The sequence below is a fragment of the Macaca thibetana genome, chromosome 15, assembly GCF_024542745.1.
Source record: "Macaca thibetana thibetana isolate TM-01 chromosome 15, ASM2454274v1, whole genome shotgun sequence".
Taxonomy (NCBI): Eukaryota; Metazoa; Chordata; class Mammalia; order Primates; family Cercopithecidae; genus Macaca; species Macaca thibetana.
Window position 1 is genome coordinate 76,121,381 of NC_065592.1, and position 20,032 is coordinate 76,141,412.

Consider the following 20,032-nt stretch of genomic DNA (forward strand, 5'->3'; position numbering starts at 1 on the left):
GCGTCACTTCCGGTTGGGGCGGGGCTGTGAAGGCGCGTCCCGGGCTCTTTGCGTGTAGGGGGTGGATCTACAATTGTATTCCTGTTTTAAGCACCATTCTCTTTGAGCTTTTCGGCACTGCAAACTTAACGGCTAATGGCGCTGTGGGTGGAGAAATGTTTGTTAGGTAGCGTTAGGTATTGCTCTCTGGTGTTCCCTATACCGAAAACGGCGGGTCCTGGCCGCCTGGAGGTACGCAGCCCAGGTGTCCACTTTGCATGTTCCTTGGAAATTGCAACTCGTTCCTTTACGTTGACATTTAAACCAGTGATTCTAAGGCAGAGTTGGGGCGGAGGGAGGAGAGTTTTGAGCAAGCGGAGCCAGTTTTCCTCTCATTTCTAATTACAGGCAACAACAGAATTCTGTGGTTGGTTGGTTGGAGGAGTACACCAAAAATAAAGTACCAAAGCGAGCACGGCTTCAAAAAAATTAGGATCAGTACCGCTAGTAGCGAACGTATAAGAAGGGCTTCCTGTATTCCTACGTATCTTGTTTAAGCCTAAAGATGTGTGCCCTCTTTATCCCCTTTTTTGGAGACGAGGCAATAGACCTAACAAGCCTGAGACCACACATTTTACAAGGAAGAGGTAGCATCCAGCCCCAGGGAGTTTAACTTCAGAACTTGCACGTTTAACAATCAGGTCTTGCTGCCCTACTCATAAAGAGACCCAAATAAAAACAACATGACGCCATTTTTTTCCATGTATTTAGATTGGCAAACTTATGAAGTCGCTTAATACCAAATGTGTACCAAGACGTAAGCAAATGATGTAAGAATGTCATTAGTGTAACCTTTTAGGAGGAGTAATTTGACAATATGAGAGGCTTGAGCGGATTGATTCAGCAATTTCACCACTAAGGAAGTATGGAACAATTATTTTTGCACCAATATCCAAGGATTTATCTACAAAGATTTTTGGCAGCAATTTTTGTGTGTGTGTGGCAAGAAAAAAAAAAGTATTCTGATTGTCCATCTATAGAGGAACTTAAATTACGGAATATTAATACAATGGGATATTACCCGTTTTTAAAAAAGTAAATTGTATCTAAATATGCTGATACATAAATACCTCCAAAAGGTATTGAGTTTTAAAGCAACTTGCAGAATTAAACATATGTGTACGTATACAGAGAGAGGGCAAGAGAGAGAGATGGTATTTGCGTGCATGTGGGGGTGTGTGCAGAACATTCCTGGAGGATATACAAGAAACTGTTAATGATTACCTCGGGTGGGTGAGCCTAGGAAGAAAAGCTGCTGAGGACCTTTACTTTCCACATTTAGCTTCCCTGTACTGTGCTGTTTGAAATTTTTCCAATGAATGTACATTAGTAATTATAACAGTACAAGATTACTATAAAATTAATTACAAATAAAAGCTGAGAATCACTTTTGCACCTAAACCTTTTGAATTTAGGGGTGAAAGTAACAGGAGAGACTGGAAAGGGAAGAATAAAAGAAAAACATTTTTCTCTTTGCTTCCATGAAGCCACCAAGTGCTTTGAATATGCCTGGCATAAAGTAAGCCCTGTATAAACGCTAATGCTGTTGGTTTTTCTCCTACCTCTTTTACTACTTCTCCTCAGTCTTCTTCCCTTCTAGCTGACCTCTAACTTTAGAGTTCCTCATATTTTGGCCAGTGAGGAGAATTCTGTGGCTTTACATAACATCTGTGTATCTATAATTCTCAAATTGAAATCCAAGTCCTGACCTTACCCCTGTGCTCCAGACTCATGTCTACCCGCTGATTTGTCATCTCTTTTTGAATGGTTCATACACATCTTAAATTTAACACATCCAAACCCTTGATCTCACTCCCTTCCCCAAACTTCTGTCTTTTCTGTGTCAATCAATGGCATCACCATCCAGTCCAAAACCTAGAGTTCAGCCTTAGTTCCTCCCTCTCCTTTACCTCTCACACCAACAGCAAGTCCTGCTGTTTTTACCCCCAAATACGTCTTGAATTTATGTTCTCTCCTGCTTTACTGCGTACTCCCTAGGCCAGAACACTATGATTGCTTCTCAGAACTACTGCAGTAGTCTTCCATGCTTCTGTTCCATTCTTGCTCCTTACAATCTCTTTATACTCGTCCCAGAGAGATATTTAAAAAAATATATATTGTGTCTCACCCCTACTATATCAATTATATGCTTTCAATGCAAATAACTGAAACCCCAGCTAAAAGAAACCTAAACTATAAGGACGTTTATTGGCTATTTAACAAAAACAATGATGCCAGGATAGGCTTAGCAGTTCAAAGATGTCATTAAAGATTCAGGTTCAGGCCAGGCGTGGTGGCCTACACCTGTAATCCCAGCACTTTGTGAGGCCAAGGCTGGTGGATCACTTGAGGCCAGGAGTTCGAGACTAGCCTGGCCAACATGGCGAAACCTTGTCTCTACTAAAAATACAAAAATTAGCCAGGCATGGTGGTGCATGCCTGTAATCCCAGCTACTCGGGAGGTGGAGTTTGCAGTAAGCTGAGATCGCACCATTGCACTCCAGCCTGGGTGACAGAGCAAGACTGTGTCTCAAAAAAAAGAAAAAAAAAAAAAAAAAGAAAGATTCAGATTCTTTCAATCCCTATCCCCCATCTCCAGCATCCTAAATCTGTTTACTTTCATTTTCAGGCTTGTTACATCATTGTTGCAGGATGGCTGCTACAGCTCTGGACATCACATCAAAATATGGCAGAAGCTAAAGCAGGAAGAGAGAGGAGGAGGCAAAACAGCTGTATTCACCTGTGATTCTCATATGAAGAATAAAGGTATTTCTCGAAATCTTTTAGTGAAATCCTTGTATCTTATTGGCCAGAACTGGCTTAAATAAATTATGATTTGTTCTCTGGAGCTGGATGCATTGCTACCTAAACAAAATTGGAGTTCTGTTAGCAAGGAGGAAGAGTTTGTGGCAGTAAGGTAGGCTATCACATTTTCTGCCATAACTGATAAAGTTCCTGTGAAACCTAGTGGCAGCCTAATTCCTAAGTGTCATTCCTGTCTTTATTTTTTTTTTTTTTTTGAAATGGAGTCTTGCTCTGTCTCCCAGGCTGGAGTGCAGTGGTGCCATCTCAGCTCACTGCAACCTCCGCCTCCTGGGTTCAAGCAATTTTCCTATGGGATTACAGGTGCACGCCACCACACCCAGCTCATTTTTTGTATTTTTAGTAGAGACAGTTTTCACTATGTTGGCCAGGCTGGTCTCAAACTCCTGACCTCAGGTGATCCGTCCGCCTTGGCCTCCCAAAGTGCTGGGATTACTGGTGTGCACCACTGCACCCGGCCCTGAGTGTGATTTCTTAAACCCTCTCCCTAACACCTTCCTTGCCCTCTCCCACCCAAAATTTCTCTTGGACTCCTTTCAGTTCCTCAAACATGGCAGTTCCTTTCCTAACTCATGGCCCTTTCGAGTTGCTATTCCCTTTACCTGAATATCTTTTTTCTTACTTTGAAAGGCTTGCTAGTGGTCATGCTTCTCTTCTTCGATCTTAGATCAAATCTCATACTCTTAGGCCAATCTGGCCAGTGAGTCTAAATGAGGTTCTCATTTCTTCTTCAACCTGTTCTATTTTACCACCTTGTATATTTCCTTTCTACTATTTATCATAGTATTATTTTATGTTCACTTAGCTATGTTTCTTCCCCCAATAGAATGTAAGCTCCATGAGAGCACAAACTGTTTCTTATTCACTCTTGTACTTACATGGCTCAGAACAGTATCTGGCTTACAGTAGACACTCAGTAAATGTGGGCTGAATAAATGCATAGAGAATGAATGAATGGAAACAAGGATAAAAGAAAAGATTAAATAAAGGCAGAAGATGGTGAAAAGGGAACACAAAGAAGTATATTTTGGTAGGAGATAAGGAGTGGGTATAATGATATCAGAAGTAGCCTCATCTTGAGCCATTGCTGACTTCAGGATCTGAATCCTGTGCCCTGACATAGTAAACACTTATTTTTAGAAACAGTTTTTGCTATGTTACCTAGGTTGGTCTCAAACTCCTGGGCTTAAGAGATCCTCCTGCCTCGGCCTCTCAAGTGGCTGGGATTACAGGCATGCACCACCAGGTCTCGCTCCAGTAGACACTTTTTAAACAAGTCTTGGAACTTAATCATACTCTTTTACTTTCTTATTTTGGATAATAAATAAAACTAGTTGGAAAATGCTTTGGGTCATAATTTGCCTATTACTCCCGTGGATGTAGAGCTAGCCAGCTGAACTCAAAGGAGCAAATTAGGTTTTTTTCTGAGTAGAAATTACTTTTAAATGGAAAGACTATGTAATCCAAAATGCCCAAGGGCAGCCCTTGTAGAAGGACTTGTGTTGCATCATTATGTAAGCATTGAGCCTACAAATGCCAGTAAATCAAAGCACAAGCCAAAGAGTAACATATGAGTCTGACTCATGAACTCTAATAAAGTTGTGTGAAACAGAACCCATGTGTGGGTCCAGATCCCAAATGACTTCAAGATTGTTAAAAGCTGTGCAATTGCAATTTGATTCCTTCCTTGGAAGATTCCTGAAAAATTCTTGAGAAGTGTGTATATGTAAAGAAATACTCAAATTGCCAGCTGCTGTTTTGGATATTCATGCAGAGATCACTATTATAATACAGCACTACTTTTTCCCTTTAAGTGGATGTCCCTCTAAATTACTTGTAAAGTATTATTACACACCACAATAATTTTCTCATCTTATCTGCATTTGAGGTGAACAGATCCACTATATTTTCTTTTTCAGTATGTGTAAGACTTATATTGAAGGGAATTTTATACATTAAAGATTTTTTAAAATTGTTATTACGATTTTTTTTAAGAGACAAGATTGTGCTCTGTCGCACAGGCTGGAGTGCAGTGGCAAGATCATAGCACATTGCAGCTTCCAACATCTGGGCTCAAGGGATCCTCCCACCTCAGCCTCCTGAATAGCTAGGACTATGAGTGCATGCTGCTATGCCCACCTAATTTTTTTAAAATGTAGACATGGGTTCTTCCTATGTTGCCCAGGCTGGTCTTGAACTCCTGACCTCAAGCAATCCTCCAGCATCTGCCTCACAAAGCACTGGGATTACAGGTGTCAGCCACCATGCCCAGCCTATTATGAATATTTTTTAACACACAAAAGAATAGAATTACAGAAACCCCATTCATCCATCACTCACAGTCAATAATTATCAAGATTTTACAACATTTGCTTTATCTATTCCTTTTATTTATTGACTGGAATATTTAAAAGCAAAATCTTAGATGTTAAATCATTTTACCACTACATACCTTAATATATGTCTCTAAACAATGTTAATATTTGCCTTACATAAACACAAGGGCGTTATCATATATATAAATTAATGGCTTGGTGTTATCAAATGCCCAACCCATAATCAAGTTTCCCTGATAGGCTGGGCGCGGTGGCTCACGCCTGTAATCCCAGCACTTTGGGAGGCCAAGGCAGGTGGATCATCTGAGGTCAGGAGTTCGAGACCAGCCTGACCAACATGGAGAAACCCTGTCTCTACTAAAACTACAAAAAAATTAGCCGGACATGGTGGCGGAGGTTGCGATGAGCCAAGATAGTGCCATTGCACTCCAGCCTGGAGCAACAAGAGCGAAACTCCGTCTCAAAAAAAAAAAATTTTCCCTGATAGTCTCAAATATTACATTTGGTTTGTTTGAATTAATGTCCCAACAAAGTCCACATATTCCATTTGGTTGTGAGGTCTCTTAAGTATCTTTTAATCTAGATCAGTTCCCTCACCTCTTCCTTTTTATTTTTATTTTTTAAATGCCATTGACTTATTGCAGATTAACTGGGTTAGGGTCCTATAGAATGTCCCAGATTCTATTTATTTATTTATTTATTTATTTATAGACAGAGTTTCGCTCTTGTTGCCCAGGCTGCAGTGCAATGGCACGATCTCGGCTCACCGCAACTTCCGCCTCCCGGGTTCAAGCGATTCTCCTGCCTCAGCCTCCCGAGTAGCTGGAATTACAGGCTTGCACCACCATGCCCGGCTAATTTTTTTTGCATTTTTAGTAGAGACAGGGTTTCTCCATGCTGGTCAGGCTGATCTCGAACTCCTGACCTCAGGTGAGTCACCCGCCTCAGCCTCCAAAAGTGCTGGAATTACAGGCGTGAGCCACCGCGCCCAGCTCTATTTATTTATTTATTTATTTGTTTGTTTACTTATTTATTTATTGAGACAAGGTCTCACTCTGTGGGCCAGGCTAGAGTGCATGGCACAATCATGGCTCACTGCAGCCTCAACCACCCAGGCTCAGGTGATCTTCCCACCTCAGCCTTTCAGGTAGCTGGGACTGCATGTACGTGCTGGAATGTCCCGCATTCTGTTATAGATATGTCTGCCTGCTTCCTTGTGTTGTCATTAACATGTTTTTCTATCCTCCATGTTTCCTTTAAGTGAAGTTAACTCTAGAACAATGCTGCCCATTAGAACTTTCTGTGATGTTGGAAATATTCTGCCAGCATTATCTAATACCAGTAGCCACTGGCAACATGTGGCTATGTGTGCTTTAAGTGTGACTAATGCAAGTGAGGAACTGGATTTTAAATGTATTTAGTTGGACAGGTGCGGTGGCTTACACTTGTAATCCTAGCACTTTGGGAGCCTGAGGGGGGCAGATCACCTGAGGGCAGAAGTTCGAGACCAGCCTGGCCAACATGGCGAAACCCCATCTCTACTAAAAACATAAAAAATTAGCTGGGTATGGCGGCGAGTGCCTGTAAACCCAGCTACTCAGGAGACTAAGGCAGGAGAATTGTTTGAACCCAGGAGGCAGAGGTTGCAGTGAGCCAAGATTGTGCCCCTGCACCCCAGCCTAGGTGACAAGAGCAAGACTCCATCTCCAAATAAATAAATAAATAAATGTATTTAGTTTTAGTTCAGTTAAATAACTATAAATGACTACCGTATTTTTATTATCAGACAGTGCAACTCTCAGTGTAGTTGATTAGATTCAACTACAACTTTCTTGATAAATGTGCTTCACAGGTACTTCCTATAAATCACATAGGGAAGCATACCTATAATGATGTAGAGTGGGGCTGGAATTGATCAGTGAGTTCATATGGTGACAGCCAGATTCTGCTAATGTAAAGTTTGCCCAAAGGATATAATGTAAAGTCTGCCTAAAGGATATTAAGATTAATATATATAAATTATATATGTGTATATATGTATGTATGTATATATGTATGTGTGTATGAACTATATACACACTTCATCTTTTTTATTTATTTACTTTTTTTTTTGAGATAGAGTCTCACTCTATTGCCTAGGGTGGAGTGCAGTGGCGTGATCTCGGCTCACTGCAACCTCTATCTCCTGGGTTCAAGAGATTCTCCTGCCTCAGCCTCCCAAGTAGGTGGAACAGGCCTGTGCCACCACACCCCGCTAATTTTTGCATTTTTAGTAGAGGAAGGGTTTCATGTGTTGTCCAGGTTGGTCTCGATCTCCTGACCTCGTGATCCACCCACCTCGGCCTCCCAAAGTGCTGGGATTACAGTCGTGAGCCTCTGCGCCCTGCTATACTTCATCCTTAGGCAGTTTGTTAGAACCAAAGAACGAACTCAATGTAGTTCATTGAGCTTTCTTATACATACAAAAGTGAGAAAGGTAAAACTTTCTTCTCTGTATATCAGAGTTTGAGAAAACTAAACTATTACAGAAAATTTTAGAGAAAGACTTTAGAAAAGGCCAAATATAAGACAATTATTTCTTGGGTCTTGAGACTGGGCCCATGCTTTAAAAGAAATGAAAAATCAGTGACCTGGAAATGCACTACTACTGAAATAATCCAGATCATTTCATGTTCTTGGGTGTTTTTTCGTTTTTGTGTTTCTTCCTTTTCAGGCATTTCTTACAAATGCAAATGACTAACTCACTTTGGAAACTCAGTCTGCTGGTGTTATTCATACTTGCTAATGAATAATTCACTGCTCAAAAGATTGTAGGGCCTGACAAATGAGTCTGTTGAGTCCAGACATAAACAAATTGCTTAGAATAGGACTTTGAGGGTCTTTTTGTTTTTTTAATCACTTATTATTAAATACAGCTGCCCTTTTGCTCTAATAAGGGAGTATAGATGTGATGGAGAGAACAGGCCCTCTTTTCTTACCTGTCGGCTTGTCTGATAACTCAGGTGGGGAACCAATGGCAGGAAGAGGACTCAGCATGCACTGAACAGTGCCATAAAACCTGACTTGACTAACCTTTCCTCTTTCAGATTATGAAAGCTAGACTCTTCCTGGATGCATATATGCACATGTAGGAAATGTTGCCTATCATTTCAGGAGGTTTAAGACCCCTGAGATAGCTAGGAATCACAGGATAAGAAGCCTTGCACTGGAAGCAGAAGTGGCAGACACACTTGCATGGATATTTTTATGGCATGCAGTATATAGGACATAGCTCCAAAAGCTGAAGAAGTCAGTTCCTGCTCCTTTCTATATTCCCAGACCAATCCTTTCTATTATTTTACATTTTCTACTTGTTTTAATGTGGTTTCCTTTTTGGACTAAATAATGCAAGTACTTGGCAAAAATATATTTTTTAAGTACCTAAAGATATTCAATGAAAAACTAACTTCCTCTCTGCCTCCCTATCCCAGGTCCCTCCCCAGAGGAACACATTATTAGCACCTTCTAGCATATCTTTTCAGGGATATTCTAAGCATATATGTAGATATAATATTCTCCTTCTCTCCCAAATGGCAGCACAGTGTATACATTTTTATGCCATTTTCTTGACTCTGTATTTTATAGACTATTTACTGTTAGAATGTATAGCTCTGTCTGCCTCATTCTTTTTCCATGCTGCATAATATTCCATCATATGGCTAAAACATAACTGATTTAATCTGATCCTACCTAATGAACACTTAGCTGGTTTCCAGTATTTTTTCAAATAGAAATAATTGTGCACCATATATTTTTGTGAAAGTATACCCATGGGATAAATTCCTAGCAGTGGAATTGCTGAGTCAAATTAAACAGTTTGATAGACATTATCAAATTGCTCTCCGGATAAGTTATATGTGGTAGGCAGAATAATGGCCCCCAAAGATATCCATGTCCTAATCCCTGGAACCTGTGCATATGTTATCTTACATGGTAATGGGGAAATTAAGGTTGTAGATGGAATTAAGGTTGCTAATCAGCTGACCTTAAATTAGGGAAATTATCCTGGATTATCTGAGTGTTTTCAGTGCAATCACAAGGGTCCTTACAAGTGAAAGGGAGGCCAGGCACGGTGGCTTACACCTGTAATCCCAGCACTTTGGGAGGCCGAGGCAGGCGGATTACTTGAGATCAGGATTTCAAGATCAGTCTGGCCAGTATGATGAAACCCTGTCTCTACTAAAAAGACAAAAATTAGCTGGGCATGGTGGGACATGCCTGTACTCACAGCTACTCAGGAGGCTGAGGCAGAAGAATTGCTTAAACCTGGGAGGCAGAGGTTGCAGTGATCTGAGATTGTGCCACTGCACTCCAGTCTGGGTGACAGAGCAAGACTCTGTCTCAAAAAAAAAAAAAAAAAAAAACCCCACAAAAAAGAAAGAAAGGGAGAACCAGAGAGATGGCAGCATGAGAAGGACTTGGCTCTATGTAGCCAGTTTTGAACATGAAAGAAGAGAACATTAAGCCAAGGGAATATGAGCAACCTCTGGAAAAGCAAGGAAACAGAAAAGGCAAGGAATGTAGCCCTGCTGGCACCTTTATTTTAACCCAGTGAGATCTGTGTTGGACTTCTCACAAAATTAAATAATAAATTCGTATTGCTTTAAGCCCCTAAATTTGTTAAGTAGCCATAGAAAACGAATACATTGTATGTATTTACACTCCCATCAGTGTGTTTTCCCATACCCTTCCCATTAGTGCTGTCTCTTTAATAGTTTTTTCCTTTCATATGAATATACTTATTATTTGAAATATTTATGATTTTTGTGTCTTATAATTAATTTTTTTAGTTAAAAAAATCTGAGCCATAATTATCTGCCATATTCTTGTTCTTTGTTAATTTACTCTTTGGAAAATCCCCATTTGGGGCATGTTTCATTTTCTTGTCTGGGGCCAGGATGTGAACAGGATGTGCTGCTGTATCACTTCTGCAATGCTGATGTCACTAACTGGCCAAGCTGCACTGCAGACACTCTCTGGAAACAGAGGTTGTTCATTGAAATCTGTTTGCTGCCACCAAGAGGTACCTACCCAGTTAACAAAGCCTTTCTCTTGTAGTGGTGACAGTCCAATCCTTAAAAGGCTTTGTTGGCCCCCTGCAGAGGTGGACAGCCTCAATGATAAATTACTTTGCAAGATGAGTGAGAGGCATTGGGTATCCACATCTCCACAGCAGCTGAGAGCCTCAGGTAACCATGGTGGGGACAATTAGGAGAGTGTGAAGTATCCCCATCAACTCATTTAATATCACCATAGAAGATTAGCAGAAGTAGCTGTGCCTGGTCCTTTCTAATTCTGCAGATTTCTTTTACCCCATGTGATGGGACCTCTCTTTACCCATGTACATTAACCCCCACAGATTGGCTTGACCATCTCTGCATTTAATATTCAAAAATATTTATTATCTTCTATCCTATTTAGGGTATAAACACTTAGCCATGCAGAGTTTATAGATTATGGAGACAAATAGTAATCAACAGTCACAGGAACAAATGTAGAACTGCTATTATGGCAGTTGCTACAAAGAGGAGACACATATATGTATGATATAAGATATGATATTGAGATCCCACCTTGTCAGGGGCAGCAGAAGAGAGGTCTTGGTGGGGTATGTAAATCTGTGTACATGTGTTAATCAGTACCTGCAATGGATGACACTCTAAGTAAAGGGTACAGAGTGAGGAAAGGAAAGGACCTAGAAACATTGCTTAGCCAGACAGAGGAGGATAAACAGACAAATAAAGAATGGCCAGAAAGTTGGAGGGAAACCAGAAGAGAGCTGTGCCCTAGCAGCCAAGCAAGGAGAGACCAGTTAGATCAAGAGTTAAGACTAAGAAGAGCATATGATGGAACATTGTGTCTCTGGAGATCAACAGGATGTCTATGTTGCAGACCCAGTGATGTGGTAGGACACACCTGGATTCAAATGTGGCTGCTCCCTTATTAGGTCTGTGGCTTTTAGTAAAAGGCTATCTAGCTTCAGATTCTGCATCATAAAATAGGGATAATATCTCCCTGATAGAGTTATTATAGGGATGAGATGAATTAGCATATGCAATGTCCCTAGCACTTTGCAGATCCTTAATAAAGACTGATTCTTCTCTCCCAATACAACTCTGGCTATTTATTAATTTGTTCTGTTTGTCACTCTCCTTGATTTCTTAGCATTGGTGTTGGTGACCTACCTGTTAGGATCATCACAGGTCCCGTCCCACATCACTCGGGGTGTCAGCAAGTTGTGAGTGACAAATCAATGATCTGGACACTATAGGTAGCTAGATGCCCACCTGTATCTCTTGGTATGCAGAGAGACACAGCACTAGGAACTGGATAAGGACACAATATGCCCTTCTTTATCATACCAAGTTTTTCCCTTCCAGGGAAATAAACTTCAGTTACCAAAATTAATACCTAATCTTGTCTTGACCATCCTTCTGCACTATATCCAATTGTATAACTCTCTAATGCAAAATACTAGTCATAAATGACTGAACACAATTTAGGGTTTTTAATTTTTTTTCAGAGACAGCATTGGCCTTCCTAGATTTTTTGGATTGCTAGAAGGAGCCACTACCTGCTCCTTTCCTTCATTTTTGTCTATTATATATAGTGAATGTCCCCTACCCATTCAGAACTCTTGCTCTGCCCACCACCTCTGACGGTTTTTACAGTGTAACTGTGATTATGGCAAATACAGTAACTACCCATTGGGCTACTCAACGCTTGCCTTAAACTAAACCCCAGAAAAGGCTGGACACTGTTATGGAGAGACTGACATACTTCTATTGTTGCTAACAGGGGGTACCTAACTTTTAAATCTGTTTAAGCATTAACCTTGTGTTTCTAATTAGCACACGTTTGCTACTGACGGTGGCCATGTTTTCCGAAGCAAACATAACATCTAATAAGCAAAAGAGTATTTTTAGGAACAGACAACTATATTAAATGAGAATTGTTACAGAAATTCCTAGGCTTGGGGGTCGTGCAGCTACTAAACGTGTACTATTTAAATTATAACAGACCTATGATCTCATTCTACTTTCAGAATGGAAACGGTAAACATTTTAACATGGTAATTGGGGATAACAGGAGCTGATGGAAAGAAAGCTGGGATTATCGGCGTTTCTCTATCCGCCTACCACGCCAGACAGGGCCAGTCTCTCCAGTTGGGGGCACTGCGTGGGGGACAGCGACCGCGCCTCCAAGCGGCGCACCGCGAGTACGCGCGTCTGCGCTGGGGCCTAGCGCGCGTTCCACGATGGAAGACTGCGCGTTTGAGTGTCCCTGGCAACGCCACGCTTCCGCCTTCTGGAAGCCTGCACTCCAGCTTCGAGTGTGAGAGACCCGTCTCGGTGGGAGGGACCTGGGCTTGGGGGGACGGTGGGGGAATAGGGGGATGGGGACTGGAGAAGCTTCTGGGAACATTTGCTCTAGGGATTGAGCTAAACTAAGAAAAATTGGTCCAAGGCTCGGCACAAAAGGATCTTTTCATTCCAGTCCTTTCGCCCACGCAGGGAACGATGCCTCTGGAGGTGGTGGTGGAGCTGCAGATCCGGGCGGTAAGAGATTGATGAACTCCCCCTCCTTAACCTCAAGTCGGACTCTTAAATAGTCTCAGGTGGTTTTCAACAACCCTCTCCCACATCCTCCACTTACCACAAACACATCATTATCTTCTGGGACAGATCGTACCTTTGTCCTTAAGATTCTCCGTATTGGTTTTCCCTGACTTCTTAACATTTAATTCAGCTCCACCTGTTCCCACCTTTTTTTTTTTCCCTGTTCTAAAGTTAACATGTTTCTTATCTTTATCATGATTTTTTTTTATTATTATTTTCAAACAACCCTGCATTAAGTCCAGGTAGAATTTTATTTTCTTCTCCTGGATAAAAATTTGTGAACGGATTTTAAACTTCTTTAACCAGGGAATAATTTTAAAAAGCTCCATCACTTCCTGATTATTTGCCAACTCTATGAAGCAATCAGATATTTTCCTATGCTATTCTCCCCTTAGTGATGGCTCTGGCTTGCTAATTCCAAAAGGGAAATCAATCGATCAACAAATATTTTGTAATTATCAAATCTTTCCTAAGTGAGGTGCTGTTGCAGAGTGACTCCATGGTTTCTACTTGGGCGTCTACCATTCCCTCTTATTTCAGTTTCCATTTTCCAATCCTTCCATGTAGTTAGTAACAGAATGTCATGCCACCTTTCCTCTAGGGGCTTTTCTACTGGCTATGATTACAAGCATAATGCTAACAGGAAATTGTCATGGAATCTGGTTGGCCTCCATACAATTGGCAAATGCTGTGGTTTCATCATACATGTGGGTGTGAAAGGTGATCAAAATTTCCTGGATTTGTCCCACTTTGCTGTCAGCAAATAGGGCTAGACCATATTCAGTCATACTATACCAGTTTTAAGCTCTAAAAATTGTGCAGGAAGATGAAGGAACTCTTGAGAAGCTAAGTGATAAATCAGTCTCCCTCCTCATCAAGGCAAAAATTAAGTTTTCATCTCACTTCATTCACCATTATTGGTTAATTTTATTTTGATTTTTAAAAGGCATTCCTCAGTGTACAATTAACAAAGAAATCAGTTTTCTACTCTACAGTACTTAGGATGCTTCAAAAACATCAGGTGAAATTGATCTATGCTTTAAAAGTCAGAAAACTCAGGCCCCAGCAACTAAAACAGGGAATTCCAAAATTGTAATTATGAACTAGATGGTAAGCCTAATTTCATGCCCCTCATATTCAGATTTGTGGACACGGCAAGAGGAAATATCATTTGCTTCCAAATATCCGGCCTGAATATTGCTGCAGTTAAAACAAAGGATCTCACTAAGGTTAAACAACAAACCCAACCCACTTAGAGCTTCACAGTTTAGCTGCTTTAGCAAGTGAAGAGGTAGTCGGTGTTCAGGATGTTGTGGGAATGCAAATGATTTGATTTTGAGGCATGGCTGTTTCTTTTTCAGTGTGCCCCTCACTCTGAACAAGCTCATGCTTTCACTCAATCAAAATCTACTTATCACAGCCATTCTCCAGGTTCCTATCCGAATCTCAGTATGGTAGATCAAAGTCCATAATAATTTCTATTTATAAATGCCAAAACAGTCATTAAGATTATCTAAGGACATCACTTCCATAGGTAATTTAAAGGATTTCTTTTCAGGTAGAGCAGTATTTAAAGCATATGCCTTCTCCAGTCTTTCTGGGTCAAAGAATAATGAGCAGAGTCTACCCTGCGTTTGGTGGTCTTTGGTCTTATGATTTGGGGAGGCACCATGGATGAACAGCTTTAAATGTAAAGATCAATGTAAACAGAAATTTTGGAATTATACCTTGTGCCTGGTACAGCAGCAGACTCCCCTGATGAATTTCAAGTTAAATACTGTTACCTAAAATGTGCTGTACCTCAGAAAACGGAATTCCATGTGAAAAACTGTAGCATACAGGTATATACAAGAAAGCTTACGTTCTTGCATTGAGAAGACGTTCTTTCCCCATTTTATTACCCTGATAGAGGAGCATTATTCTTTATTCAGTGGAGATGACTGGCAGCAGGGCCCCTCCTGTTATACTGGTCACTGGCATAATATATGGTCAGCCTATTCCCAAACTTTCAGTTCCTCTGACTCTCCCCAGCAACTTAGTTCCTCTGCCCTCTCTCATGCCATGTTAGGTTGTAAACAGAAATAAGCATGGGGCTATGTCCCATTCTTCCTTTTCTATGAGCATCTTAGATATGCCTACCTTTTAAGTGTTTCCTCTTTAAGCAAGTTCTTGGCTTTTTCTCTGAATGCTAAAAGACAGGGAGTAGTGGGAAACACATAAAGATCTTTTGAGGGGTGGAGGGAGAGGAGAGAAAAGACAAGTATTATAATCTCTTTTCCCACTACCCGATCCACAAATATGGATAGAGATAATAAAGAGAAAATAAAGTAAAAAAGCTTACCAAGAAAATCAGGATTAAGAAGAAATCGTCCCAACTATGGCAACAGATCTTCAGGGAATAAACTAGAAAAACCTATGTCTTGAACTTTAAAAATACTGTTTAAAATCTACCTCAGGAAAAGGACTAGGATTAGTACATGGCCTGTCTGCATGTATATTTACAGAATGAACATCATGTTTCTTTCTCAAAGTTCAGTTTACAAGTGGTATGTTGATTTAGGGATTACCACAAAACACAAATCTTATTGATACCAACTTTTAACAGCAACAGTATAACCACCTCAGCTTGGTTTCTTTGCAGTTGTCCTGGAGACATAAACAATTGTTGAATAAATATGCAATAGAGGGTTTTTTGCTTTCCCTAATATGGCTGTGTTCAGTAATGGCCAGCGTGTGCTCCAGCCTAGCAGCACATCAAGATGGTGGGACACCTGAAATCCCAAAGGAAGCCTGAAATGCCTAAGAGGGACAAGCGGGATGGCTGCTGGTTTAGGTTGGCATCATCGAATGTGGAAACCTTCAGACCTCCTGGTGCCATCATCAATGAGATGGTGTCATCGTTGACTCCACAGTAAAAAGAGGACCGGAGCATTATGGGGTGAGAGCCAGCAATAGTCCACGATGCTGTACTGCATGTAGCCCAGAAAAAAGCCAAAAACCACGTCGGTGACATTGTGCCGCCCCAGCATGACCCTGGAGAGGCCCAAGACGAAGGCCCACAGAACCACCAGCACCCTCAGTGGAATGGCCAGTACCAGGTGGTTCAGGATGAACCTCGACATCAGGGCAGCCCTTGTGGCATGGCCCGACGGGAAGGAGTACTTGTCCACCGAGAGAGTGACAAACATGTCCATCTGGTTGTGGGCCGGGCGGCGCCTGCGGACCAGCCCTTTGATCAAGGCCACCAGCAGCAGGTCCAACAGCAGGGCGAAGAGCAGGTTCATCAGCACCTCGCGCCCGGCCCAGCTGTCGCTCCTGCACAGGCAGTAGAGGGTGCCCAGCAGCCAGGGGATGCCATGTCCCGAGATCTCCAGCAGCTTCATAAGGGGTCGCACGCTGCCCCACGACGAGCTCTCTCCCGCGCACACCCCCAACTTCTTGGACAGCCACAGGTCGATGGCCAGCAGGGAGCGCAGGGCTATGCCCAGGAAGGACGGATTCAAGTCCATGCGGTCCTCCTCGGGCAGCGGAGGCGGGGGCGCCTGGGAGGGGCCCGCCGCGGCCAGGGGGAAGGAGCCGCGGCGGTGCACTGGGCTCTCCGAAGCACGGAGCCGGGCGCAGGTGGGGTCCACGCCGGTAGCGCGGCTGCTGAGCAGGGACTGGAACTCAAACCTGCTGCCGCCGCCACCGCCGCCATGGGCTGGGCTGCCGGGGCTGCTGCTGCTGCTGCTCGAAGCGGAGACGCCCAGCGGCCGTCCCTCGACGCTCCTCCGGGGACTTGGCATCGCGGATGGCGGCCCGGACCCCGGTACCAGGCCGGACTAAACAGAGGCTTCCCGGCCCTGCAGCCTCTTCCGCTTCCGCACTACCATCCTGGAGGGGCGGGGAGAGGAGCCGGCGAGAGCGCGATTGTGACACCTGGTGGAGACGTGTGAGGGAATTGGAATTTCCAATGTGAGGAGAGCAGAGGGGAGGACGTTGACGCTGGGAGGTACAGGTGAGGGAATGAGGTGATGGGGAAAATGTCAGTGTTTGTAGGAGCTTAAAAGAAATAGAGCCCCGTGTAACAAAACAAAGGAAAGCCTGTTTTCTCTCTCTTGTTTGTTTTCTTTCTTTTTAAGATTTCTTGCCCAGGGGTGTTCCTGCCTGGCAAGCAAGATGTGTACCTCGGGGTCTACCTCCTGAATCAGTACCTGGAGACAAACAACTTTCCCTCTGCGTTCCCCATTATGATTCAGCAGAGCATGAGATTTGAAAAGGTGATCTTGACTTTCTCATTGGCTTTTGTTGTCTGAAGGTAACCTAAGAGTTCTTATAAAGAACACAGGTCTTACAGCATTATTTTGTAAATTTCCTTCAAAAAAATTATCCAAAAGCACTTCAGCACAGTACAAAACCGCAGTCGGCCTTGAAGCAAAACCACAGTTGGAAGACTTGCTTTTGTAATGCAGGTCTGAGCCAAGTTCTGTCAATCTAGTGCTAAATACCCCGGTTGATGTTTCCTATTCTTGGAACTCCCATGGCATTTTTTAACTAGAGCAAGGAGAGCATTTCTGAATGTTTTTGGAGGTGTTAGAGGTAGTTGCATTATATTTATGAAAGGGATTATTAATAAACTGTGGACCTTAGAAAAAACTGTATTAGACCAAGAAAAATAATGAAAAAAATGAAATTAGTTAAATCCTGTAATTAAAATCCTGTAACAAAATAAAAAGGCTGTTCAGATTTACTGTTTCCTCAGCTCACACCTGGTTTACTTAGCTACAGTGATAAAAGCTAGATTCCATTCTGGTGAATAACATGGTGATATAAATAATCACAACATTACCAGCCCTCTTCCCACTAAATTATTTCATAGAATATTGATGTTATTACTATGTCATCACTGACAATCTCTTAACATTTTTGTTTTGGAATTTAGAGATGGAATCAGTTTTAACCTTAATAAGTCTAATGATGTTGCCCCAAACAATATCACTAAGGGAGATCTGGGGAGAAGGAAGGCTACAGAGTAGAGCATGTCATTTTTAAAGGTCTGGAAATTGAGGCCCAGAAAGTGACCTATCTGTTTCAACCTGAGGTTGAGAGAGATGAAGATCAATTTTCTGAAGGGCTAAGATTGTATGTAATATTTTTATAAATCACAACCTATTAATTTAAATGAAGAATGTACCAAACTGGCTGGATAAAAGAAGAGAGAAATAAATGGCTATAACCTTGGTACATATAATCAGAATCTAAAGGAACTTAGTTCTCCCATTTAGATGTTGGAAGTGGTAAAAAAGAGCCTGGCACGGTGGCTCACGCCTGTAATCCCAGCACTTTGGGAGGCCGAGGCAGGCGGATCACGAGGTCAGGAGATGGAGACCATCCTGGCTAATACGGTGAAGCCCCGTCTCTACTAAAAATACAAAAAATTAGCCGGGCATGGTGGTGGGCATCTGTAGTCCCAGCTACTCGGGAGGCTGAGGCAGGAGAATGGCGTGAACCCGAGAGGCAGAGCTTGCAGTGAGCCAAGATCATGCCACTGCACTCCAGCCTGGGAGACAGAGACAGACTCTGTCTCAAAAAAAAAAAAAAAAAAAAAAGTGGTAAAAAGTTGATGGTAAAAAGAAGTTGGTGGTAAAAATGCAGTCTTCCCCTCCCCCCCAATAATTTTCTTTTTTTTTTTTTTTTTTTTTTTTTTTTTTTTTTTGAGACGGAGTCTCGCTGTGTCGCCCAGGCTGGAGTGCAGTGGCCGGATCTCAGTTCACTGCAAGCTCTGCCTCCCGGGTTTTTATGCCATTCTCCTGCCTCAGCCTCCCGAGTAGCCGGGACTACAGGCGCCCGCCACCTCGCCCGGCTAGTTTTTTGTATTTTTTTTTTAGTAGAGACGGGGTTTCAGCGTGTTAGCCAGGATGGTCTCGAACTCCTGACCTCGTGATCCGCCCGTCTCGGCCTCCCAAAGTGCTGGGATTACAGGCTTGAGCCACCGCGCCCGGCCTAATTTTCTTATTAGTTATATCAATTTTGAATTTGCTCTGTAGAAGCCTCTTTTTTTTTTTTTTGGAGACAGAGTATTGCTCTGCCATCCAGGCTGGAGTGCAGTGGCAAGACCTTGGGGCACTGCACCCTCTGCCTCCCAGGTTCAGGCGTCGGCCACCACACCAGGCTAATTTTTGTATTTTTAGTAGAGACAGGGTTTCACCATGTTGGTCAGGCTGGTCTCAAACTCCTGGCCTCAAGTGATCTGCCCACCTTAGCCTCCCAAAGTGCTGGGATTACCGCATGAGCCACTGCGTCTGGCCTGTAAAAGCCTTTAAAAATATTTTTCTAAGAAGCCCTAAGATAGAAAATCATAGAAGCACACGACTAGATAACTCCAACCTCCTTAATTTGTCAAAGAGAAGAGTGAGCCTGAGTCACATTTCAGATGCCACTTCTGCTCTGTTGAAAAGCTGTACATTTGAGATTACTAGTCAAACAAATCATGGAACCATTTTTTCATTTTATAAAATTCACTCAATTAATTGTCCTCTTGCATGAGTTGTTTGGGTTCATATTCCTTTCTTCCTGTTGGTTTTAGCTTCCTTGTATCTGTTCCCTTCTCTAGCTGCAACTACTTTCAGCAGGTGGTGAAAATTTTCTCTTCCTTGGATCTTCTGTTTAATTCAAAGTGGAATTTTCTGAGGCATTTGGGTAAACAAATTACTCATAAGAATATATGAGCCATTGTTCAAGCAGTTCATGTTGATCATTTACTCCCCAAGATCATACTTGAGAAAATCCTTAGATATGGATGTTAGTTTCTTAGAGCTGCTATACAGAAGTACCACAAATGGAGTGGCTTAAACAACAGAAACATGGTTTTGCTGTTCTGGAGGCTACAATTCTTGAAATCAGAGTGTCAGCAGGGACATATTCCTTTTAAAGGCACTAGGGAAAGACCTATTCCAGGCCTCTCTCCTAGTTTCTGGTATAGTTCCTTGGCTTGTGGCAGTGTAATTCCAATATTTACATGGCATTCACTCTGTGTGTGTACTGTTAAAAAAGACTGGGGTGGGGGAAGTCATTAGGCTGGGGCGGCTCCAGTGCTTTAAATTCCTGCGTAAGCAAACTGAAGCCCAATGTAAACAGTAAAACTATAGACTTTTACCAAATGGATGCCACCAATGAACTTCTAACGAGATTTTACCA

At 42.2% G+C, this 20,032-nt stretch overlaps 2 protein-coding genes and 1 long non-coding RNA gene across 6 annotated transcripts in view; 2 read left to right on the plus strand and 1 right to left on the minus strand.

Annotated features, from left to right (window-relative positions):
* Positions 1–8: 8 nt before the first annotated feature.
* Positions 9–2,818, plus strand: LOC126937571 (uncharacterized). Its single transcript, XR_007719777.1, has 2 exons — positions 9–231; positions 2,669–2,818. It is a non-coding gene; the product is annotated as an uncharacterized LOC126937571 (long non-coding RNA).
* Positions 2,819–10,622: 7,804 nt separating this feature from the next.
* The window catches only part of SPATA6L (spermatogenesis associated 6 like), a 64,967-nt gene continuing 55,557 nt past the window's right edge, over positions 10,623–20,032 (plus strand). For 3 of the 4 annotated variants that reach the window (XR_007719775.1, XR_007719774.1, XM_050761100.1), the window contains exons 1-2: positions 12,614–12,796; positions 16,978–17,115. Coding sequence is in view for 2 of the 4 variants with exons in the window: in XM_050761100.1 (XP_050617057.1) it covers positions 12,758–12,796; positions 16,978–17,115 (177 nt within the window). In the remaining 2 variants the exon portion in view is untranslated. Of the gene's footprint in view, positions 12,573–12,613; positions 12,797–16,977; positions 17,116–20,032 lie in introns of those variants that run through there. The other variant, XM_050761099.1, reaches the window with a different exon arrangement.
* PLPP6 (phospholipid phosphatase 6) lies at positions 13,764–16,736 on the minus strand. The gene has a single exon (XM_050761108.1). It carries the CDS (start codon positions 16,639–16,641, stop codon positions 15,751–15,753), a length of 891 nt encoding a protein of 296 aa, XP_050617065.1. The 5' UTR covers positions 16,642–16,736; the 3' UTR covers positions 13,764–15,750.

Coding starts and splice junctions, on each gene's coding strand:
- PLPP6 (XM_050761108.1), bottom strand. CDS start 16,641: ATGCCAAGTCCCCGGAGGAGCGTCGAGGGACGGCCGCTGGGCGTCTCC.